This window comes from Musca domestica, unplaced genomic scaffold (assembly GCF_030504385.1).
Source record: "Musca domestica strain aabys unplaced genomic scaffold, Musca_domestica.polishedcontigs.V.1.1 209, whole genome shotgun sequence".
In the NCBI taxonomy this organism is placed as follows: Eukaryota; Metazoa; Arthropoda; class Insecta; order Diptera; family Muscidae; genus Musca; species Musca domestica.
In genome coordinates this window covers 816,342-843,113 of record NW_026712257.1, presented here as the reverse complement: position 1 = coordinate 843,113, position 26,772 = coordinate 816,342, and the positions used below count along the sequence as shown (strand labels likewise).

Here is a 26,772-nt window from a genome sequence, read left to right as displayed (position 1 = left end):
AACGGTTGTCAGGTTGGTTGTTCTGGTTTCTGGGTTGGCATGTTGGCCAAGTACTTACCATATAATCTTATGATGCCATCCGTTTCACCGCGTGGATTTTTTGCCACACATTTATAGATGCCATCATCGCCGCTGCTCACATTGAGGATGGTTAGTTTCATGTGGGTCTTGTATGTAGGCACTCCTATGCTGGATTCGACCCTGGGGAATAGGAAAGGGTTTGTTGATAAAAAAACACAATTTAGATAACAAATGTTTGACCGAAATTTGATTTTTTATTTTTTTTGTGTTGTGGTTGGTGGTACTTACTTGTATTTGGTCGAATCATGGATAATTGGTCCCTCACCTCTTGTCCAGTAATTAAGCGATGTGGGATGTGCTTCGGTAAAGCATTCGATTGTTACATTGAAACCTTCGGGGGCGCCAACCAATTGATGTGGTATCAATAGCATGGGAGGGACTGGAAAGAAAGTATAAAGGTATTGTAAGGAAATAAATAAGGAAATTTTGGAAAAAAGATAATAATCTCTGTTATGTTATTGTTCGTAATTGGTATCAAAGAAGCACAAAGGAATTCAAAGAGTTGTTTAACCACAGAAGACATGTAAATGTTATTATATCTTTGGAAGACCTTAGAAATCCCTTCTTCAGACAGAAAAACTGAAAGAATCTTCGCTGTGTCTTCTATCTGTATAATATCTGTAGAGGGTCTTTTCTTATAGATCTTCTTTTCAAAAACACCGGTAGATGATAATCTACATATAGAGGACCTCATATACGTCTTTAAAAATCTTCTGTAGAAAGCCAACAAAAGGTCGGTTCATAGAGGACCTTTGAAAGAACCCACGGTTATGTATCTTTGGTCTTTGGCTGGGATATACTAAAACATACTCGAAACATTTTATTAATTCCACAGCCAATATAATTTGATAAAGTCATTCCGTTTGTTACGCATCGAAATATACATTTTAGATCCTGTCTGTCTGTAAAAATCGCTCTAGCTTCCCAAATTAAGTAGGTTGATCTAATTTAATTCAGAAGTATTTTACTTTTTGGTATTGAAAACTCACCCCCAAATAATTGTACCGCCAGATTTAGGGTGTTTTGGTTGTCTAGCCACAATTTTAATCCAAATTTGTTTTAAATATGCGTTTGTGTTCCCAGTATGTAGACAATATCCTTGCACAGAACTTTCTATGTAGGGCCAAGTTTTCATACAGTCCCCATATGTCTCACATTTTATTTGTTATTCTAGGACGTGGATCTTTTAAAAAAATAAATTTCAACGACGCCCATTTTTTAAGATTTTTTTTTTTGCTAGGACGTTGATTTTTTTATAATTAAATTTCAAAGTCGCGTAGTTTTTATTTTTTTTTTCTTAAGACGTGGATTTTTTTGAGAATATTTTTTAAGGACGTGTATTTATTGTATTTTAAGGACATTCATTTTTTTATTTAGTTCTAAGGATGTGGGTTTTTATTTTAGAGAATTGGGTTGTTTAAGTTTATTTTCTAGGATGCGGATTTTTAAGATTTTTTCCTAGAACGTAGATTTTTTTAATAATTAAATTTTAAGAATACTTTTTCAAGGGAGTGGATTTTTTAAGAATTTTTCTTAAGACGTGGATTTTTTTTAATAATTAAATTTCAAGGACGTGGATTTTTTAATAATTTTATTTCAAGCACGCGGATTTTTTAATAATTTTATTTCAAGCACGCGGATTTTTTAAGAATATTTTTTAAGGATGCCATTTTTTTGTAAAGGATATTTTTTTAGAGGACATGGATTTTTATATTTTGAGATGGATTTTTTAAAAGAATTGAATTATTTTGTTCAAGTTTATTTTCTAGAACGCGAATTTTTTCAGAATTTTTTGTAGGATGTGGATTTTTTTTCCTAGGACGAGGACTTTTTTTAATAATTAAATTTCAAGGACGCGGATTTTTTAAGATTTTTTTTTTAAATGTGTTTTTTTAAGGATATTTTTTCAAGGACGTGGATTTTTGTTTTTTTTTTAAAGGACATGGATTTTTTTAATTTTTTTTTCTAAAGACTTGGTTTTCTTTTATTTTTTTTTCAATTTTTCTAAGGACATTTTTTTTTATTATTTTTCAAGGATACAAGATTATTTTTTAAAAATGTTGGATTTCTTTTGACAATATATTTTCCAAGGATGTGGATATTTATTTATTTTTTCTACGGACATTCGTTTTTTAATTGTTTTAGAGAAGTAAAGTTTTTAAAAATGCTTTTCCAAGGTCGTTCTTTAATCATTTTAAAAGATGCGCAATTTTCAGATTTTTCCCGATTTTGGATTTTTAACGTTTTTAAGGCCACACTGCCTTTTATTTTTTTTAGGGCGTTGATTTTCCATTTTTCGAAACGACAAAAGGACGTGTAATTTTAAATTTGCTAAACAGCCTTTGATTTTTAAACGTTGTTTTAGCTCGGAACCTAAAGATTTCCCCTAGAACTCTCCATAGCATAAAACGTTCGCATAGCTTGGACCGTAGACAGATTTTCCAAGTCATTTCTCTGATGCTGGTGTTATAACTTTCCTGAAAGCATCGGCGCTTTCAGTCACTTCGTGCATTGCGGCTTTGTTTGGATATTCACATTCTTTTGTTAGCAACGGAGCTAATTATAAATTCTTGCTTGAACCTCGGAATTCACCGTATAAACAATGGTAATCTGTCAACTCGGGTTGACAATTTCCACAAAATTTCAATTAATGGTATTCTTTACATTAATATTTAAAACAGAACCTTTTTATTTTATTTATTTTTCTATTTTACTTAGGATTCTTCCTTTCTATCGTTCAAACAAATACTTTCTAATTTAGTAATTTTTTTCCCGAGGACCTAATGACGGATATTTTTTTGTTTTTTACCAACGTGGATATTTTTAATTCTTGTCAAGCATAAAATAAAAAAATTTATTTTATTTTTTCCAAAATGCGAAAAGACAAAATATTTTTCCAAGGACAAAATGGATTTTTTATTTTTTTATTATTTCTATATATTTATTATAAATACCTACTGCATTCCCTTAAGCAGGCATCCTATTGTTAGAACTCTTATATTTAAAATACTTTAACCTCTAGAAAATGATTAGAGAATTATTTGAGCATATTTAATTTTATTTTTGTTTTGGTAATGGAACGTATGAGTAATATAATAAGCATACGACATTATTCACCAAGACCACAACGTAATAATATGAACTTGTCATTATATTGAAATTTTATTTGACCCTCTTTCTGCATCCCTTAACTCGGTAAAATTCTGAAACCACAGGCCACTAATTTAATTTGATTGGATTACTTTCACAACTAAAGAAATTCAAATTCGAATAACCTCATCACCGAGAGCTGTTGTGTGACAAACGAAGGCCTGGTCTTTGTTTTCCGGGCTGTGGCTTTCTTCTTCCGTGTGGCATACCAAAAGAAAAAACCCAGCTCCTCAGAATCAATTATGAAAATTAAATAATGCAAAGTACCATCTTACAAATAATTCAACGCTTGTTTTTCCATATCTTTCAGCACCTTGCAAAGTGCTAGGCAAACTAACAGGGAATTCAGAGGACAGTAATGTGGGGGGGGGGGGGGGGAGGAAACAAGCGATGAAAGCAAAGAAAATGTCAACTAACACAAAAGAGGGGAAAAACTTTTATTCTTACCACAAAAACACACGCATAGGCAAATGAGAGTAAAAAAAACCAACCAAGTTGAATTATTCGCAGAGAGAGCGATGAAAAAAGGTTATCTTTTCAATAATCCGCCCATGGTTTCTAGGCATTCTTGACTCTGATTCTGTCAGTCCTCTTTTTTTTTTGGTTAACTTTTGTGAATGGAATGCTTAAGAATGTCTTCAAAACTACATTTGCCTTTGCACTTGCCATGGAAATCTTCATTTAAATAAGCATCTTGGTTCAGGTTTTTTTCCTCTCTTTTGCATAATTCCCAGTTACTTACACTAAAACGGCCACCGCTCTCCCAGCACCTTCCCCTATATCTCTTTGTCAGTCTTCGAGTATTCAGAAAAATAGTTGCATAAGCCATGAATGCATTTGCCGGAAAAGCCACAAAACAAATATTTCCGCTTCCTATAATTCATAAGTAAGCCTTGCAGTTCTTATGAAGTTATTCCACATTGGTGACACTTGTGGTGCGAACTCCATCACCTAATAGAATGGTGGTTATGATGGAGATGCAGTGAAGGAGAGAGAGAGAGGGGATGTGTAAGAGGGGGTTTTGAACACTGAAAGCATCTTGAAATATCTTTTGAATAGTTTGGTGTTACTTAGCCGAATGCATGTTCATGTTGTAGAGAAAATATGGAAATACTGTGTTTTTATGGGGGAAATCTTTGCAGTGGAAATTCCGTTTTTCCTTAGATTTTTTTCAATATTTCAAAATTCTGATAAATTTAGAGGATATATATTATTTTATGCGGCCAAAAAGCGCCTGATTGAAATAAGGTCTCTTTGGACACACAATTAGCCAAGAACACTGGGTGAGACCCCATAAAATGAGAAAAAAAGTTATGGAATTGTTTTAAACTTCTAACTACACAATATTAATACCAAAATTGCCTCCAAATTGCAGATATTCGATATTTTGAAAAATTCAGGCTTCAATTTTCAACATTTCATTCATTCAGGTCGAAGGGTCAGCAATTTTTATACCCTCAGACATATGTCTAGAGAGGGGTCGATCTAGCGATATTCGTTCGTCCGTCCGTCTGACTGGGTGGTGGAGACGATAACTCTCGAGCAATGTCCATCCGTCTGTTTGGCTAGCTGGTGCGCACGATGACTCGAATGGAGTATCCGATTTGATACTAACTTGGGACATGGTAATATTAATGCCAAATTTAGATTGAGTTTGAAGACGGGCAATATCGGTCCACTCCTTGTGGTACATTCCCCACAAAATGTCGAAATTTCCAAAAAAAAAAAAAAAAAAAATACTGCAGAGAAACGAAGAGGATAATTTGAGTTTGCTCCAATTTTACAAATTCTAATATTTTCCTCAAGGTCAGGTGTGAAAATGTACAATGTCGATCCACTCCATCAAGTACCTCCCCACAAAGGCTCAAAATTTTGAATAATTTTAACTCTTATTAAATTTGATATATGGATCTGATTGTCCTCAAATTACACACATCACAATATTTTTATTAACCCAAGTTCTGGTGTGAAGATATAATATATTGGTCCACTGCTTCTGGGACATCCCTTACCAAAGGGTCAAAATTTTGAATAACCAAAACGATCATAAAATCCGAAATAGGCATCCGGTTCTCTTCAAATTTCGCCCATTCCATTATTTCTACTAACACAAGATCTGCTGTGAAGATGGGATATATCGGTTCAACCCCTCTGGTACCTCCCCAACAAAGGTCAATATTTTTAATACCCATGAAGCTCATGAAATGCGAAATTAACACCCGATTCCATTGGGACTTGGCACACCTTGATATTTCTATCAACACAATTTCTCTCCTAAAGATGGTAGAGATCGGACCATTCCTTCTGGTACCTTCCTCAAGAAGGGTAAAAATTTTGAATAAGTATAACTTTTATAAAATTCGAAATAAGCATCCGGCTCTCTTCATATTTCACAAATCCCATTATTTCCATTAACACAAGATCTGCTGTGAAGATGGGATATATCGGCCTACCCCCTCTGGTACATCCCCAACAAAGGGTCGAAATTTTGAATATCCATGAAGCTCATAAAACACGAAACTAATTTCTGATTCCATTCAGACTCGGCACATGTCAATATTTCCATCAACACAAGGTCTGTTGTAAAGATGGTAGAGATCGGACCATTTCTTCAGGTACCTCTCCCATGAAGGGTCTACATTTTGAATTAATATAACTCTTATAAATAAAATCTCTTCATTTTTCACACATCCCATTATTTGTACTATCGCAAGATCGGCTGTGAAGTTTGGATATATCGGTCAACTCCTTCAACGCACCTCCCCCACAAAGGGTCAATATTTAGAATATCCATGAAGCTCATAAAACGCAAAATTAACGTCCGATTTCATTCAGACTTGGTACCTCTCGATCATTTCATCAAAATAAGAATTGTTAGAAAGGTGGAAAGGATATGACTATTACGTCTGGTGCCTCCCCCATATAGGGTTCTAGACTTTGAATTACCTAAACGCTCATAAAATCCGAAATGGACATCCGGTTATCTTCTTATTTCACACAACCTATTATGTATATTAACATGAGATCTGCTGTGAAGATGGGATATGTCGGACCATTTCCTCTGGTACCTCGCCCAAAAAGCGTAATAATTTTGAGTACCCGTAAAGCTCATAAAACGTGAAATTAACATCCGATTCCATTCAGACTTGGTATATCTCAATGTTTCCATTAACACAAGATCTGTTATAAATATCTGGTACCTCCTCCATATAGGGTTTAAGATTTTGAAAACCAAAATGCGAAATACAGGGTGCGATGAAAAACTGCAACCAACTTCAGACTGCTGTCATTTCTAAGCCGCTCGTCCGACAGCTGTTAAACCGTTCTTAAACAAACAAAATGTGCACCTTCGATTGGCCACCAGAACTCAAGCGACGGCCATGGTAATGGTGTGGGCCGCCATTATAGTCGATGGTCGGCCTCCGCTCGTATTAATCGACCGTGGCATCAGAATAAAGACCGAATATTATTGCGAAAACATTCAGGAGGGTGTATTAAAGCCTTGAGCACGCAAACATTTTGGCCGCAGACCTTGGACATTCCAACAGGAATGTGTAGCATCATCTCAGTCAGCACACGCCACCCAAGAATGGTTACATAATGAGGTTCCTCGCTTCATTTCCAGCGCACAATGGCCACCAAAATCAAGGTTGGCACTAAAAAATACCAAAGTGTGGATCACCTCAAGCAAGCGCTTCGGCGGGAATGGACCAAAATACAGCAGAACAACATTCGGGTAACGTGTGATGGTTTCATTGGCCGTCTGAGGGCCAAAATTTGTGCCAAAGGTGACCAATTTGAACAAATCCTAACTTATTCTAAAATTTGATGTTATTTCCGAATTTTTTTTGCTGCCATTCAAAATTAAAAAAAATAAAAAATATGGCGTTGTTGCAGTTTTTTTATCTCACCCTGTATTTGAATAATCCTAGCACAATTCAAAATATATTTAAATAATCGAACAGTGACTGAGGGTATACATTTGTCGGCCAAAGCGTCTGATACTTTTTAACTTGTTTCTTTTGAAATATCTCTGGGTTCTCGTTAAATAAAAATTCGACATAGAAGCTTTTGAGAGATAGGTTCAATTTTAGGCCCACAAGTGATTTATGATGTTTTAAAGATCCACACAACAGCTGATGTAACTGACGCTTTTTATTTCAAAATCTTAATGTGAGAACCCTATATGAAAACACTGTGCCAATATTTTTCCTATCTTTCTGCCTTGACTACCTCCATGCTTGATGCAAGTCCTTACTCTCAGAATTGTTTTCATTCAAAAATTTCTAACAAATGAGCTCTGGCTGGAAATAAAAAATTACAAAATTCCACAAAACTTTTTTTTTGAAAAGCACAAGGCTTGCATTCATTTTTTTTTTGGAAGAGCCATCATTTGGTCTTTAATTAAAACCAGCTGAAATTGTCACCCGAAAATCTCTTGTTTCGCAGAATCCCTTTCTCTCATCAAATCGTTGAGCATGAAAAATTAATGAATGACTTAAAAAAATAATAGTCACTGGAAAAAAAAAAACTGTGCTCAAGGATTATTTGTTTACACTGCGCTGAGCAGTAGCATCGGCGTTATGACAAGACTAAATTAAGCCTTTGTTTTTTATTTTTTACTTTTTTCATCGTGTTTTATTATTTTCAAGGAAAATATGGCTTGTTTTTCATCCATTAACATTATTACCTGGGCGATGAAAGAAGGTTGCTTTTTTATTTCAGTTTCTTTTTTTTGGTTTACTTTTAATACTTGTCTCCTGCCAAAAAAAAAAAAAAAAACTTGGAGGGACATCATTGACGACAATGACCATTTCGCCCGAATTAACCCATCATAATGGCTCATTATTAAGGACGCCCGAGGAAGTACTTGGCCGTATTCATGGCGGCATGTGGTTTTCTCATTCTAATTATCGTGACTGAATTTTATGGTGAAGTTGTTGTCGCTTTTTCGTCCGTTCTTTCTCTTTGTGAGCGAAGGACATTTTCCATTGAAGGGTTGAGTTTTGTTGGGTTTTTTTCTTGTTTAATTTGAAAATGTTTTGAGGCAAAAAACGCTCGTTATTTATAAAATTTATCTATTTGTTAAGTGGGTTTAAGTGTTGTGTCCTTTCGGCTTAAGGGGCGATAAAAAGGACTGGCAAATTAGCTGTTCCTTTTTTTCGTTGAGCCCTCTTTATTAAAAATTAAAAAGAACATTGCTTTTGGATAATTTATGAGCATGTAACCTTGTTGGAAGTATCTGCGACGATGGACCATTGTTCGGAGATTTGTAATTATTAATTTATTAAGGCTATGGGGTTTTTAATGAAGTAGTCTGCAGTACTAAGAAAAGTTTTAACGTGTGGGATTGTTTGAATATTAATCTTGAGCTGGTGTGATATACAGGGTGAGATGAAAAAACTGCAACCAACGTCAGACTGCTGTCATTTCTAAAGCCACTCGTCCAATAAAAATAAATAAATAAAATAAATAAAAGCTCATTATATTGTTTATAAGCGTACAAAAGCATTTTGGTGAGAATCTTCCAGAACAAAATTTATTCGTGATGGAATTCAAGCGTGATGGTGTGATTTCTTAATATTTGGCTGGAAGACCACAAGTGGCTATCATTAGAGCACTCCAGCGTTTAAATGTGAATAAATCTTTTGTGTCTCGTAGCCCGACGTCAAGGAAGTGGACGGAAGAAAACAGCAACATCAGCAGAAATGGTTCCAAAAATAAAGAAGCGACTTGATTGAAACCCGCGTCTCAGTGGCCGAAATGCCTCGTGCCTCGTGAGCTGAACATATCGCAATATTCCATTAGGCAAATATTGAAAAATGCGCTCGAGGTAAAGCCATTGAAATTTCTAAAAGTTTAAGAACTTACACCGCAGCAGAAAGAAAATAGACTCAAAAGAGCTAAACAGTTGCTTCGCTTGGCAGAAAGTGGTGAACTGTAAATGGTCGTTCTTCGCTGGTATTAAATGAACCGTGGCATCAAAATAAATATCGATTATTAACGCGAAAATATTCTGGAGGTTGTATTAAAGCCTTGGGCACACAAACATTTTGGCCGCAGATCTTGGACATTCCAACACGACTCACTAAGCACGCACCACCCAAGAATGTTTACAAAATGAGGTTCCTCGCTTCATTTCCAGCGCTCAATGGCCACCGAAATCTCCAGATACCAATCCGATGGACTATTGTGTCTGGAGTATTTTGGAAAGTAAGGTTGGCACTAAAAAATACCAAAGTGTCGATCACCTCAAGCAAGCGCTTCGCCGGTAATGGGCCAAAATGCCACAGAGCAACATTCGTGCAAAGGTGACCATAATTCGTGTCAAAGGTGACCAATACGAACAAATCTAAACTTATTCTAAAATTTGATGCTATTTCCCACATTTTTAGCTTTCATTCAATAAAATTAAAAAAAAAATAAAAATTATGGCCTTTGATTTTGTTGCAGGTTTTTTTTATCTCACCCTGTATATCACCTTCACAACAGATCTTGTGTTAGCAAAAATGTTTGTGTGTGTGTGAAATTTGAAGATAGTTGGCTGCTTATTTCGATTTCCTTGATCTTTTTGTTTTTTTCAAAATCTTAAACCCTATGTGGGTATGTACCAGAAGGAATGGTTCGATCTCGACCATCTTTATAACAGATCTTGTGCTGATAGAAATATTGAGATATGCCAAGTCTGAATGGAATTGAATGTTAATTCCGCATTTTATGTTCTTCATGGATATTCCAAATTTTGATCTTTTGTGGAGAGGTACCAGAAGGAGTGGACCGATATATCCTATTTTCACACACAGTTAATGAAAGTATTGTGATGTGTGTAATTTGAATAGAACCGGATGCTTATTTCGGATTTTATAATCGTTTTGGTCATTCAAAACGTTGACCCTTTGTGGGGGAGGTACCAGAAGGAATCTCTACCATCTTTATAACAGATATTGTGTTGATGGAAATATTAAGATGTGCCAAGTCTGAATGGAATCGGATGTTAATTTCGGGTGCCAGAAGGAGTGTATTGATATATTCCATCTTTACACCAGACCTTGGGTAAATAAAAAAATGTTATGACATGTGTAATTTGAAGACAATCGGACTCTTACATCACATTTTATAAGAGTGGGGGAGGTACTTGATGGAGTGGGCCGATATTGTCCATTTTCGCACCTGTCCTCGCATTGCTGCAAATATTAGGATTTGCAAAGTTGGAGCAAAATCGGAATATCCTTTTTCTTTCAGTGCAGAAAATATATTTTTTAAAAATTTCGAGCTTTTGTGGGGAGGTACCAGAAGGAGTGGACCAATATAATCCATCTTGGGCTTATACAAATATTGGGATGTATGAAATATGAAGATAATCGGATTCTTACATCACATTTTATAAGAGTTATAATTATTCACCATTTTGACCCTTTGTGGGGGAGGTACTTGATGGGGTGGGCCGATATTGTCCAGCAGTAACAAAAATAATGGGATATGCAAAGTTTGAGCAAAATCGGATTATCCGTTCTCTTTCTGTGCAGAAAATATTTTTTTTTGAAATTTCGACTTTTTGTGGGGGAGGTGACATGTGTAATTTGAAGACAATCGGACACTTACTTCAAATTTTAAAAGAGTTGTAATTTTTCAAAATTGTGACCCTTTGTTGGGCAGGTACATACTGACGTAGCACTGACGGAAATATTAGGATCCTGAAACGGATTTGGTCCAAAGAGAGCTAGGGTCTAAAACTGATATTTCTATGAGGCACGTTTTGACCGTATCAAATGACATATACCCTTAGTATTCATATGGCTGAGGGTATAAAAATCTATTTGGCCCTCACATGCAAGTATCTCCTGATTTTGGCTATTTCGGGGATCTTGAACATATTTTTCGAAGGAATCGGTAAGAGATTTGTATTTTTGTTTTGGGAGTTAAAAGTGTACTTACAGTAGATTTTGAATGGGTAGGGAACATTTTCCAATGTAGCTGATGGCATTAGGTCGTCACAGCAAAACTCCAAATAGTTTTTAAATTCTTATGCCAATTATATTTTTTTTGGTATAATATGCTGTAATGACGTGTGGTACTATCTCAGCGTCATTACAGCGTATTATACCAAACAAGTAAAAAAGTATTAATTTCGGCCAGGCCGAACTTTGAATACCCTCCACCATTTGGAAAGAAATAGAAAATTTTCAAAAAAAATAAAATCCATTAAAAATGTCCCTTACCGTTATATGGGGTATATACGATATCGTTAAACTATATAGAGTTTTGAGTTTTGCTGTAACGACCTAATGCCACCAGCTACATTGGAAAATGTTTTGACCACTCGAAATTTGTCACACCCCAAAGAATATTGGTATAAAAAGTGGAACTGCAGTATTTTGGAGACCACTTTGAGAATTTTAAACCCACTTGGAATTTTGCTGTGATGTCATAATCCCATAACCTGCATTTGGATTTTCTCAGCCCCATCATTTAAATGGTCTTTTAGTAATATAAAGGTCAGCCAACCTATTTGGCTAAATTCTAATTCAGAATACTTCAGACGACGCAAAAAAAAAAAACACACTTTGAAAATCCTGAGAACAGTATAAATATCTCTATAAAATTCCTAAATTCAAAATTGTTAGCTCTCTCTTGGTCTGAAATATTGTTCTCTTACTACAATACAGCTCTCCGAAGAGATTCTACAGCTTAATTAATTATTAATTTTAAATATTTGACCATAAGCCCTAAATTTTGTTTTTGGAATCATGTTTGTAAACATATAACTTACCAAAAATGAAAAGGACCCCAATTGTCCTTTTGTAATTTTATTCCTTGGGTTTTTGTGGTGTTTTGTTATGGTCATTAATTAACACCAATTATAAATATTAAATGAGAATTTGTTTTTTTTGTGGCAACCCCAGCACCACACTTAAATCCTCTTGGTTTTTTAATTCAAATCTGTTTATAATTATGTGTTTATAACAGTTTCCCTTTTTATCCTGTCTCGCCTTTTTATGGCGGATGAAGGACTTGGTTTTTTGGGACGCCTTTTTTTCAGCCAATGAATGATGTTGCCGTAGTATCCTGTTGTTCTTAATTAACTTATGACAGAGGATGTTGGTTATTTGGGTGGCAACCTTGTTTTTGGGTGGAGTTAGTTGCTAATTTAGTTAACATCCTTTGCAGGCACTAAGTTACTACTTGGTGAGTTAATTCTGCTAAATTTTATTTTTTTTTTCTTATTTTGGCCAATTTGTGAAAGGGAAGTGCATTATGAGGATGTAGTCCTTTCTAAGGAAGGAGATGTGATGTGAAGTTTAAATAAAAAAAAGTGAAAAAATCAACTCCTTGATACCACCTATTTATCTGACTACCATTCCACCCATTCTCATATTTCTTTCCTTTCCGTGATGATGATGATGTTTGCTTTCTATTTACTTTTCATCACCATCATCATCAGCACTATGAGATGAAAAAGATAAACTACCAATAAAAACAACAATGGCTTTGTAAATGTTTTTGTTTAGCTTCGAACATTTTCTTTCAATATTAACAGCATTCTTCCCCGTCCCTTCCCTTCCTCGCTCCCTCCACCCCTTGGGAGGAATTGTTACCAAAAATCTTCACCAAAGATCTATTCCCAAAAGATATTTAGCTTTTGTTGTTGTTCATGCTCGTGTTGCTGGAACGTGGACTGTTACAATTTGCTTCAATGATTTTGATTTGTTGCTGTTGTTGTTGTTGCTACTCTTGTTATCCTTTGTTTATATTTGTGTTGTATTAGTTCCAACTATGGACTACCAATTGTTTGTTTGTTCATCTACTTAAGTCTTAAGTTTGATTCAGAGAGTGTGTGTGTGTGTCTGTTTGTGTGTGTCTCAGTCATGTTGTCCATATGTTGTTGAACATAACCGCATACACATGTATGAACATGCATGGACTTCTTTGATGTTGTCTTCTTCTTCTTTCGACTTGTTGTTGTATTTGTAAACATCAACACAATATAGTCAAGTACACAATATTGGTCAGGGATTCTTGTTGGCTGTTGCCACAACTTCAGATTAGTTAGCTTCTTATGCTCGGCGAAGGAAGCAGGGAAGATTTGGCATTTTGTAAAGGAATAATGGGTGAGACAAAATTAGCTCCCCTAAAAGAGAATATGCAGATATTTTTTGGGATAAAGAAGTATACAGAAGTCGATAGGAAAATATTATGTCGTTTCATTTCATTTGATACGGCCAAAACGTGCCTTATCGAAATAACGGTTTTAGAACCTAGGTCTCTCGAAGTTTTGAACAAATATTTTACTGTACAGAAAGAGAAATGATAATCCGATTTTTCTCCGACTTTGCTAATCCTAATATTTGCATTAGTTCTAGGTAAGGTGCGAAAATGGATAATATCGGCACACTCCATGAAGTATCTCCCCCTCAAAAGGTTTAAAATTTTTAACAATTATAACTCTTATACCAGTAAAGAAGGTCTTAAAGTCGGGCGGGGCCGACTTTATGATACCCTACACTATTTTGCTAATTTAGTAGAGCTCCGCATAACAATCAAACGTTTTAATTGGAGAATCCAACATCCACGCTATAATTATAATTATAATCATAATTATATATAATTATAATTTAAAGTTCAAAGGACTATATATGCCGAAGCATTTGTATCTTTCAAATTCGGACTTGTATAGCCCAATTGGTACACAATTAATTTGAAATCGGATAAAGATATATATGGGAGCTATATCCAAATCGGAACCGATTTCAACACAATTTGGCAAAGATATTTCTGAGCTGTTTTTTATATATTTCCCTGAATATCGTTTTTTCGAAGTGCATATTACGGCTGTGGGTAACAAATATAACAAATCGGATGAACAGTATATATGGGAGCTATAGCTATATCTAAACCGATCTTCACTAAATTTGACATACTAGCTTCTAGACTCAATTCGGTCGTAAGTGCCAAATTCCATCCCATTTGGACAAATATAAGACGTTTGGTGCACAATAAAGCGTAAATCGGTCGAAGTTTTATATGGGAGTTATATCCAAATCTGAACCGATCTCGATAAAATTTGGCATACTCACTTTCAGGCCTAATTTGGTTGTATGTGCAAAATTTCATACTATTCGGGCTGATATTACACGTTTGGTGCACAATTAAATGCAAATCGGACCAAGATATATATGGGAGCTATATCTAAATTTTGGCCGATTTGTGAAACATTTCATCTGGATAGGGCAATAAATGTGAAGAGTACCATTATTTCTACTAACACAAGATCTGCTATGATGATGGGATATATCGGCCTACTCTATCTGGGCTATTTCTTCTGGAAACTCCTCTACACATCATTCAAGAATCTATTTCATAGTGGGTCAACAATAAATACTGGAATGTGCCAAATTTAAAAGGAATCAGCTTATTTCGCATTTTATTAGCATTTTGGTTATTCAAATTTTTAACCGATTTGTGGTTAAAGAGGAAGAGGACCGATACGTCCCATCATCACGCCAGATATTTCATTAGTAAAAATATTGGAATTTGTGAAATTTAAGAGGATCGGATACTAATTTTGCTTTTATAAGCGTTTTCTATTCAAAATTATGACCTTTGTGGGGGAGAAAATAGTGGGCCGATATCTACCATCTTCACAACGTTTCTTGAATCAGATGCTTATTTCGCATTTAATTCGAGATGTAATAATGTAAGCGTTGACCAATATATGTCATATTCACACCGGATCTATTGCTAATAACAATATTGGGATGTGTGAAAATTGATGAGAATGGCGTGCTTATTTTGCATTTAAATCATTATATTAGATATATACGTATTCAAAATTTTGACCTGTTGTGTGGGAGGTGCCACGGAACGGTTTCAATCCCTAAATCGACTTCAAATGTCCTGGAACGGATTTGGTTCAAATGTCGAAAACCGTTATTACGATGAGGCACGTTTTCGCCGCTTTAAATGATATATACCCTCTGTAGCCATATGAGTGAATAAAAAACGCTTATGTTCGCTGTCTGACATCGCACTACATAACGGTATCTCGTACTTTAAAGTCTTTGAGGAAGTTGTCCACCACGAATATAGCGTTACTTTTTGATGTTCGGTATTTACAAATTTTAAGCAGCCAATTTCCAAACAAAAATTGTCTCTTTGAGAATGAAAATTCGTCGTTGGAATAAAATTTTAATATCGGCCCACGTTTTCAAATAAAACATATAATGATATTAACAGATTTAAGATGTTTTGAAGGTCTGGGCTATAGTTTTGTTCATCATATCCTTACCTTTTCAAGGTAGGTCAATTTTTTGGAATTACGCCCCTAAAACAGGTAGTGCCGAATTTTAAATTCCCTAGGATTGGGTTTTTAATTTAAAAACCCATCAACAAACTATATATCTTTCCAAAATATAAATTATTTTCAGTCAATACGACTGAAATGTATTGCTTTCCGGCTACGAAACAAGAAACTAAGGGATCCGATAAGGATTGTGGCTTTGTACACACTAAAGTTGCCATTATTTTTCTTTAATTAACGTTTTTTCTATAAAAAATGTGATAAGATCTAAATATTTTGAATTGACAAAAGAAAAAACTTCGGTACTACGTTCCAAAACTATCCGTCTTTTTCTATTTTTTTTTATTTTTGTTTATTTTTTATTTATTTTATTATAAATGAAATAACGTTTTCTATTTTTACTCTTTTAGGCTTCCTACATGATCGTAAGTTGTCCCTAATCAGTATAAGGCTACAGCAGAACAAAATTATATACGTGGCCTTCCTTTCTTTTCAAATAAAACAACAATTTTCTATCTTAATTTAATGAATTGTATTTATTTATTGATAAAAAATTATGTAAATAAAATGTTAAAAATATTTTATATAACAAAAAATAATCTAAATAAAAAATAAAAATAAATAATAAAACTGTGTTTTATTTATACAATTATAAAACGAAGGAAACCAATAATTAATTATTAAGATGATCGAAAGGTAGGTGATGCATCCCTATATGTGTGGACGTTGTTTGGTCATGACGTCACGCCCTAGAATTTTTGCCTTTTTCCATCAAATTTTTGAAAAATACTAGGCGCCCAGAAATCGCCGGAGAGCAGCAGGTAGCTGCCAGAAAAAAATTAAAAATTTAGAGTCTGGCAACGCCGTATCAGTAACTTCGTTAAAATCCAGAGCATACTTTCAGGCGCTCGAATTTTTGTAAATTGATATATGGTGTTGCCATACTTAATTTTTTTGATTTTTTATTCTGGTAATACCATACTAATCGTAAATCATAGCATACTTTCAGGCCCCAATTAACTTTTGCTTTTTAGAGAGACATTGCAAAATGTATAAACTTCTCTATTGGGGACTCGACTTAAGGCCCAATGGATGTGGTGTAGAAAGGATTTTTGGTCTTTTGGTCCTTATGATCGCGATCTTGACCATCAAAATGCTCAAATAAAAGAGCACGTATCGATCACATTTATTTGCGCAATTTCAGTATTTTGTTTTTCAGCAATTGTGGACTGGACTGGAATGAATTGTTGTCGTTTGGCCCTTATGATCTAGTACCATGACGATCATTAAGCTCCAATAAGAGAAGACGTATCGATCACGTTTATTTGCGCAGTCTTTTGTTTTTCAGAAATGATTTAGGACGTTCTGGTGAAGGGAGAACAAACCCGTTTTGGGTGTAGATAACTTACGCCTTGTGAAATCCCCTAAAATTGAACCGGGGTTTTTTCTCAGCCCATACATAAATCAACCCTGTGGTTTAAAGTAATTTATACGCCATAACCACATTTCGAACCGGAAAGATATTTTAAATAGTGGACCGCTATGTTTGATTTTGGGACATTTTGGCTACGTCGGTACAAAATGTGGATCATACCAGTTCTTTTGATCTATTCTAAGTCGATTTAGTCAAGTTCGTCTATCTGCCTGCTTGTGAAAATAATTGTAGTTTCCGAACGGAATGAAGGATAATGTATAATGATTTACTGAAGGGTGGATAATGACTTACTGAAGCTGCATAATGATTTGCTGAAGCTGGATAATGATTTACTGAAGGGTATTTTTTCGGTCAGAACCCCCATTTTGAAATGGGGATCATGTTAAATAATGGTCATAAACCCCAGAAAGTAGCAGACATAACCCCATAATAATGGTTACCCGGTTATTCGAAATTTTGGGGCGAATAACAGGGGAACCAGGTATTTTCGTCAAAAAAAATACTTTTGTGCAAAATTCATTCGGACACCACAACACCATTCTATAGAGGGTATTCCGTGTGTAACTCCTCCAAATATTCATGATAGAACCTACACGGGTTCGGTACTACAGTCTATGATAAAAAATTACTTCTAAAGGACACATATAGCCCCGTATAAAGGTCATAATATAAACAACATTTTTAGGAATTTGTTAAAATTTTTAAGTTTCTTCCAAAGGGTGAAGGGTATTGAAATTTCGGCACGGGCGAACACTGCTCCGTTTTACTTGTTTTTGTTTGAAGCTTCGAGAAACAAAAATCTTTATTCATATTTTGTCCACATGTTGTCCTTACTCTAACAGATTCGTTTGCTGAATAGTCGTTTATAATCGGTGTTCGTACATTTGCATCACCCTGTATATTATTTGCCATGCCATCCATTCAAGAGATACGCTGAGAATCATCTATGAATGTTTGTAAGGTAGCACAAGTGATGAATGTAATGCATATGTAATGGGCTACTTGCACATTTGCCATGATCTGGCAGACGTTGTAGCTGGAGTGGCTGCATTACTGCCACTAACCTAACACTCGGAACATAAATATAAGCATCGCATGCTGCTCGTATTTACTCGTTTGCTACAAATTGGAGTGGTGGAAGGAAGGTGCAATGTATATGGGGCCCTTTGGCTAATAGGGAAACAACATACTATACTATAATATTATACTATATAGGGTGAGATGAAAAAACTGCAACCTACTTCAGACTGCTGTCATTTCAAAGCCACTCGTCCGACAGCTGTTAAAATTATTCCGGTGACAGCCCATTATATTGTTTACAAGCGTACAAAAGCATTTTGGTGAGAATTTTCCAGAAAAAAGTTATTCGTGACGGAATTCAAGGGTGATAGTGAGATTACTTTATATTTGGCTGGAAAACCACCAGTGGCTATCGTTAGAGAACTCCAGCATTTAAATGTGAATAATTTTTTTGCGTCACGTAACATCGCTCGTTACTGTGATACTGGTAGCCTAACCAGACGTCCAGGAAGTGGACGGAAGAAACAGCAACATCAGCAGAAATGATTCGAAAAGTAAAGAAGCGACTTGATCGAAACCTGCGTCGCAGAGGCCGAAAACAGCTCGTGAGCTGAACATATCGCAATTTTCCATTCTGCAAATATTGAAAAATGAGCTCGGAGTAAAGCCAATGAAATTCCAAAAAGTGCAAGAACTTACACCGCAACAGAACAGAAAGAAAATACACATAAAAGAGCTAAAGAGTTGCTTCGCTTGGCCGAAAGTGGTGAACTGCCGAATTTGGTTTTCTCCGATGAGAAAACATTCGTTGTCCAGCAGTTTGTAAACGAACAAAATGATCGCGTTTGCTTGCCAAAGAGGTCAGCTGAAAATGTGCACCTTCGGTTGGCCACCAGAACTCAAGCGCCGGCCATGGTAATGGTGTGGGCAGCAATAACAGTCGAAGCTCTCCACTCGTATTAATCGCTGGTGGCATCAGAATAAATTCCGAATATTATCGCGAAAATATTCTGGAGGGTGTATTAAAGCCTTGGGCACTCAAACATTTTGGCCGCAGACCTTGGACATTCCAACAGGACTCAGCACGCATCACCCAAGAATGGTTACACAATGAGGTTCCTCGCCTCATTTACAGCGCACAATGACCACCAAAATCTCCGGATACCAATCCGTTGGACTATTGTGTCTGGAGTATTTTGAAAAGCAAGGTTGGCACTAAAAAATACCAAAGCGATCACCTCAAGCAAGCGCCGAGAATAGGCCAAAATACCGCAGAGCAACATTCGGGCGGCGTGTGACGGTTTCATTGGCCGTTTGAAGGCCATAATTCGTGCCAAAGGCGACCAATTCGAACAAATCTAAACATATTCTAAAATTATATGCTATTTCCGACATTCATTCAATTAAATAAAAATGTAAAAATTGTGGCGTTTGACTTTGTTGCATTTTTTTATTTCACCCTGTAGTTTTCAAGTGAATAACAATTATTATTATTTGAAGATCCCTTGTAGTAAATTCAGTTTGAAATTTTCCTTAAACCTGTTTCGTTCAGGCCCTTTCAGATACCTCCCTGCCTTCTTATCTTAACGTCCACACATTTTTCAAGCGAACATCGGCACACACATACACATGCAAACATTAGATAGCACTTCAACACATCATTATCATAGTATAAATATCTGAGGCAAAGTACTCGACTATCTATCGATGTGAGCAATGAATGATGTGGAAGACTTTGTGAAATGAGCAGAGCAGGATAGAAGATGGGAGGGAGAGAGAGAGCGGGAAGGGAAGGCATGGCAAGAATTGGAATTCCCTCCAATAAAGAGGAGCCACATAAAAAGGATATGCTAAGCACTTGTTTATTTTGGTAGTCATACGTGATGATGTGTGTGTGAGTGAATGTGTGTGTGTGTATGAGAGAATGAGTGAGTGGCTGAGTGGAGAAAAATCTGTTGGAAATCAATTTGTATATGGTTGAGTAAATGTTTTGTTGGCTATGATTTTTCTGCTTAACAAACCGAAATCAGCAAAAGCAAAAGAGATGAGATTCATTTGGCATAACAAATCAGCAAAGAATGGCATTTGAGAAGAAAAAATATTTGAATCTATAGATATTGAAATACTACCTTTTTATTCATCTTTAGCTTTTGTGACAAGTTTAGCCAGTGCGGAAAGAATTTATGATTTTCTTATTGTCCATAATTTTGAACAAGCTAAGTCGAATGGTCTTTGATTTCAAGAAGAATACTTGACCATTTTCATTTCTCCATTTCAATGCGTTCTTGATGCGTCCTTCTCAAGTTATTCGTTTCGCTTTTCTTTTCGTCCTACCTTTCGTTGTTGATCTTTTCTGTTATGGGCTTAAGAAGTTGACAGTTGGTATTATCCAAGGAGATTGCCAGGGATTGCTTTTAAGGGTTATTTGCGGGTGATTGTCCAACCACTTGAAGGGTGATTTAAATTATACTTGCTAGTGGGGGAGGAGTAATGGAGGATAATGTTGGGATAATTTACTGGAATGGGAAATTGTATGGGCATTACGCGAGAGGAAACCCGAAAAGTCAGTTTCCCCATTTAAGTAAGGGATGGAAAACGTCTTGAGGTAAACTACGCTTGGTATGAGATATAATATTGTTGTATTTAGTAGATGGAAGAAGTTTATGAGTCCTTCTAGACATACAAAATATATGAAAGAACTTTAATAAAGAACGTATTGAAAGTTCATCTGATTCAGATATTTTTTGGCACTCTTTTATGGATAGAACTTTCCGCAGGTTGTTTATAGATCGAAGACGATCTTCTATAAGTTGAAGATCCTTTACAGGTCTTCTATAGCAAGAATACTTTAGAAAATCTTCTGTTGCTAAGAACCTCTAAGTATAGACGACAAAAGTATAAAGTACCTTTTGAGGATTTCCATAGATCGCCAAATTTATAATAACGTTTGAGAAACACATTTAAAAATTATTTGAAAAAAAAATCTCAAAATTCTACGATTCTTGCCCAGAAAAAAAATATAAAAAAAAAATTGGAAAAATATTGGAAAAAGATTTATTGAAAAACAAGTAATTTTTTTAAAAAATCTAGGAACATTGTAGTGAATCTTCTATGAACTTTTTTCAAATAATCTACAAATATTGTTAAGGAAATGTTTTTATAATATATTCTTTAAATCCATGAATATTGATTTAGATTAAAACAATTAAAAAATATTATCCTGAAAATCCTTTGAAATTTTTTTTTCACAAAAATTGATCTGGAAATTCTTTCATTTTTCATTTAAAATCCATGAGTATTGTACTGGAAGTCCTTTTCAAAATTATTGCTAAAAATCTAAGAATTTTGTATTAGGAGTCCTTAAAATTTTTTCTTAAATATTGTCCTTTGAACTTTTTTTCTTAAAAATCCCTGAAAATCCTTTGAAAATATTTTCTTAAAAATTCGTAAATATCGCATTTCCGATTTTTTAATTATACGAATATTGTCCTGGGAGTCCTTTGAAATATACAATTATGCGATCTAAATTTTTTTCAAGGTATTTTTGCTGAAAATCCACCAATGATCCTTTGAAATATTTTCTTTACATTTCGCGAATATTTTCTTGGGTGATCTTCAATGTTTATCTTTAAAATTTAGTATTGTAAATATTCTAAAAAAAAAAAATTATATTATTATATAAATATTTTTTTTTTAAATATCGAACATTTGCCTTGTTATCCTTTGAAAAAATATTAAAAAAAAAAAATTTTTTTAATCTCAAATATTTTCCTGGGAGACCTTTGAAAAATTGCACTCAAATTCCTCGAATTTTGTCTAGAAAGACTTTAGAAGATCTTCTGTTGCTAAGAACCTCTAAGTATAGACGACAAAAGTATAAAGTACCTTTTGAGGATTTCCATAGATCGCCAAATTTATAATAACTTTTGAGAGTTCTTCTAAATGAGAAATACATTTCAAAATTATTTGAAAAATAATCTCAAAATTCTACGATTCTTGCCCAAAAAAAAAAAAAAAAATTAAAAACAATTTGGAAAAATATTGGAAAAAGATTTATTGAAAACCAAGTAATTTTTAAAAAAATCTAGGAACATTGTCGTGTATCTTCAATTTTTTTTCAAAAAAATCTATAAATATTGTTAAGGAAATGTTTTTTTATAATCTATTCTTTAAATCCATGAATATTGATTTAAATCTTTTTTCTAAAAATTAAAAAATATTATAAAAATAAATCCTTTGAATTTTTTTCACAAAAATTATTCTGGAAATCCTTTAATTTTTTAAATAAAATCCATGAGTATTGAAATGGAAGTCCTTTTCAAAATTATTACTAGAAATCTAAGAATTTTGTATTAGGAGTCTTTAAATTTTTTTTCTTAAATATTGTCCTTTGAACTTTTTTTCTTAAAAATCCCTGAAAATCCTTTGAAAATATTTTCTTAAAAATTCGTAAATATCGAATTTTTTGACTTTTTAATTATACGAATATTTTCCTGGGAGTCCTTTGAAATATACAATTAAGCGATCTACGAATAGTGTCCTGTAAGCCCTTCGAATTTTTTCAAGGTATTTTTTCTAAAAATCCACCAATAATCCTTTGAAATGTTTTCTATACATTTCGCGAATATTTCCTTGAGAGATCTTCAATGTTTATCTTTAAAATCTAGTATTGTTCTATATAATTATTTTTTTACAAATAAACGAGCATTGGGCTAGCTATCCTTTGAAAAATTATTAAAAAAAACCCTTTGAATTTATTTTTTTTAATCTCAAATATTTTCCTAAGAGGCCTTTGAAAAATTGTACTCAGAAATCCCCGAATTTTGTCCAGTAAGACTTTAGCAAAATTGTTCTTAGAACATTTTCAGGAAATTCTTCACTACAATTTCCCATTCCACTCACTACAATTTCCCATTCCACCCATACTATTTCCCATTCTACTAAATCATCTCAACATTATCCTCCATTACCCCTCCCCCTCTAGCAATTGTAATTTATATCACCCTTCAAGTGGTTGGATAATTACCCGCAAATAACCCTTAAAAGCAATCCCTGGCAATCTCCTTGGATAAAACCAAGACCTTCTGAGGGGAAACACCTTCTGGGTGTATTCTACAGAAAAACTTCGTAGAGAGCTTCTGTGGAAAGTAGACCTCCTGAAGGTATTCTATGGATAGAATACCACCTAAACAAAATCTTCCACAGAAAGGAGATTTCCAGAAGTTCTTTCAGAAAAGAAGATTCTACAGGGTGGGATGAAAAAACTGCAACCAACTTCAGACTGCTGTCATTTGTAAGCCACTCGTCCGACAGCTGTTTAAATTATTCCATTGACAGCTTATTATATGGTTTACAAGCATACAAAAGCACTTTGGTGAGAATTTTCCAAAAAAAAGTAATTCGCAGTTTGTAACAAACAAAATGATCGTGTTTATTTGCAAAATAGGTCAGCCGGAAATGTGTACCTTCTGTTGGCCACTAGAACTCAAGCGCCGGTCATGGTGTGGGCCGTCAATGGCCGTGGCATCAGAATAAATGCCGAATATAATCGCGCACTCAGCACGCCCCACCCAAGAATGGTTACAAAATGAGGTTCCTTGCTTCATTTTCAGCGAACAATGGTCACCAAAATTTCTGGATACCAATCCATTGGACTATTTGGAAAGCAAGGTTGGCACTAAAAAGTACCAAAGAGTCGATCACCTCAGGCAAGCGCTTCGGCGGAAAGGGTCAAAATACCGCAGAGCAACATTCGGGCAGCGTGTGACGGTTCATCGGCTATTTGAAGGCCATAATTCGTGCCAAAGGTGACCAATTCGAACAAATCTAAACTTATTCTAAATTTGATGCTATTTCCGACATTTTTTGCTTTCACTTAAAAAAATTAAAAAAAAAAATGTAAAAATTATGGCGTTTGACTTTGTAGCAGTTTTTTTTTTATCTCACCCTGTATAATAAAGAGGCCCCCTAAAGGTCCTGTTAGAAGTCCACGAATATTGTCCTGGAAGTTCTTTGAAAATATTCTCTTAGAAATCCACAAACATTATCATAGATATAATTGGAAAAAATTATTCAAATCCACAAAATTATTCCTTTGGAAAATATGTTTAAAAAACACAATCATAGTTATCCCTTAGAAAAAATATTATTAAAAATCCAAACATTGTCTTAGAAGTCTGAAGATAAAAATAATTTAAAAAAATCAAAAAATTCTTTGAAAAATATTTTTAAAAATCCGCGAGCATTATCCTTGAAGTACTTGGGAATAATATTCTCCACGAACTTTCCCTAAAGAGCTTCTAGACCTTTAGTGATTTTTTTTAAATCTACAAACATTGCCGTGGATGTCCTTTTTTTTAAACCACGGACTTCAGCCTAGGGCTCCTTTAAAAAATAATTTCGAAAATCCGAGAATTTGGTCCTGGAAGTTCTTTTAAAATATATTTCTAAAGGGTAGTTAAAGGTGTTGTGAAACTTGCCCAAAATTCCTAAAAAATCTAAAAAATTCTCGAGCATTACGCCTGATGTTCAGCGACAATTATTGACTAAATCAGTGATCATGAATACAAATAAGTTGTCTTTACATCAATGTAAATTATCCTTTAAAATACTAGATTACTGCTCTAAAATAAAAATGTTCTCAATAATTTAGAACACAATAGAAACCCACCACCCTTCAAGATTGATACTTATGTAATTAAACATTAACAATTGCTCTTTTCATCAAGGATTCCCATTTCTCTCTGATGACACATGTTCCTTGGACACCCATTACACCCCTCGTGACCCTTCTCACAAGCAATTGTCGTTCAACTGTCTTCTCTTAATCACCTGAAAACAATAGGTGATGAGCGGCACTTGATTGTTTGAACAAGGATAAACCTTGTTAGTGGCCTGGCGCTATTTGAGTTTTACAATATTTCTCAAGGAGTCAACTAAAAATAACATTGGTGTTACGACACGACGACCATTTTAGCACAATTGACATTGACATTTTACTCGAGTCCTTATTGTTTGCCTTTATTTACTTAGCATTTTTTGTTTGTCTACAATTTACACAGATTTGCCAAGAGAGAGGAGGGAGGGATGTGGCACTAAAAAAGGCCAGCTAAGTTGTCAGGACATACGCCGTGAAGGATACTTAAGCTTAATGCCAACTAAAGGGCAATGTAATGGAATGAAGTGCTTATTAGTGGCAATTTCCTCCCTCCGCTTATTCCGTTTATTTTGCCTCGCAAGAAAAGAGGACGGTGAAATGGCGAACTGTCAGGACAGCTAAGTGAACGAGTCCAAGGACTAAGTATAACAAAGCATATCCTTACAGCTAATTTGTGCACCAATAAAAGATTTAATGAAGCATTTCTGTTTCTAAATAACGAACGAGGGTATGTGGCTAATAATAATACGGATAGGACAAAGCAAAGGATAAAATTAGATAGTGTAATAATGGATGGATTTTTTTCAATGTTGGCTAGGATAACAATAATAATGAAGAATGGTAATTTGTTTAAATAAACCACCTTTGTTTGCAGCGAGATTAAATAGATGTGAGTGGGAGGAGATGGGAAAGCTTTCTCAAGAAGAAGATGGATTTGAATGGAGCAAAGGTGGATTTAATATAAAGGACCTTGTGGGTCCTTTGTTATTTGATAGCAAATAAAGGAGTTTTTGATTTTACTGAGCCTCGGTTTAAGAACACCAAAATCCTTAACAATTGTTTTTGAAGTTATTAGGAGAAATTTAAAGAAAATATTTTTTTCATAAAATGGCAAAAATCGAAGTCCTTTGAATAAAAACTCCTTTGGAAAAAAAATTTAAAATTATCGGGCAATTGTTCTTGATGTCCAGGGTATATATGAATGCTTGGAAAATATTCTTAAAAATACAAGTGATTAGGCATATTAATCCTTTGGAAAGCGTTGTTTAAATTGCACAAAAATTGCTATCATTTTGAAAAATATTCAAAAGGATCATGAAATACGCCGTAGATAAAAAACGTTCCTTAAAATTTTCGGGCATTCACGAACAACATTATGAACATTGTCTTAAAAGTCCTTAAAATAAAAGTCCTTAAAATAAAAAAAAAAATACTTTCCATAATATCTCTCAATTTTGAGTATGAAAATATTCATTAAAATCTACGTATCCAAATCCACGCCACAAATAGTGGTCTCAAACATTACCAACAATCATTGAATATTATCTTTGAATTCCTTACAAATATATTCCTTAGAATCCCGGATTTTTACATAAAAAATTGTATGTCCACAATGCCCTCGGATTCCTTAGAATTTTTTTTATTAAAATTCACATATAGACCTAGAAACCCTTAAAAGAAAGATTCCTTAAAACTCCGTAACATTGCTGCAGAAGTTCTTCTAAAATACTTTAGAATTGTGCTATTAAAGTCCTTGGAAAAATTTTCATTAAAATCTCGAAACTTGCCTTTCACGAAAAATACTCCCTAAAACCAGAAACTTTGGTCCCTAGTCTTCAGAAAAAAGGTCCACAAACATTGACCTTGAAGTCTTAGAAAAATATTGCTAAAAAAGTTTGGGAAAAATTATTCTTAACATCAACGATGTACCTGAAAAAAATATCCCTAAAACCATAAACATTCCTCTAAAAGTCCTTAAAAATATTCCACGAACATTGTTTAGTCCTTAGAAAAAAGTCCCTTTAAAATTCACAAAAAATCACTTAGAAGTCCATAGAATTATATTCTTTAAAATCAATATAAATTGTTGCCTCCAGAAGGTCCTTGGAGGATTATAACCTTTAAGTCCTG

General features: G+C 34.4%; 1 protein-coding gene across 1 annotated transcript in view; it reads right to left on the bottom strand.

Moving 5' to 3' along the window:
* Window positions 1-26,772, bottom strand: part of LOC101890695 (neurotrimin) — a 190,867-nt gene that overhangs the window by 29,936 nt on the left and 134,159 nt on the right. The window contains exons 6-7 of the mRNA XM_059122639.1: window positions 310-460; window positions 59-201 (exon numbers count right to left, since the gene is read on the bottom strand). Coding sequence (XP_058978622.1) covers window positions 59-201; window positions 310-460 — 294 coding nt within the window. The remainder of the gene's footprint in view (window positions 1-58; window positions 202-309; window positions 461-26,772) is intronic.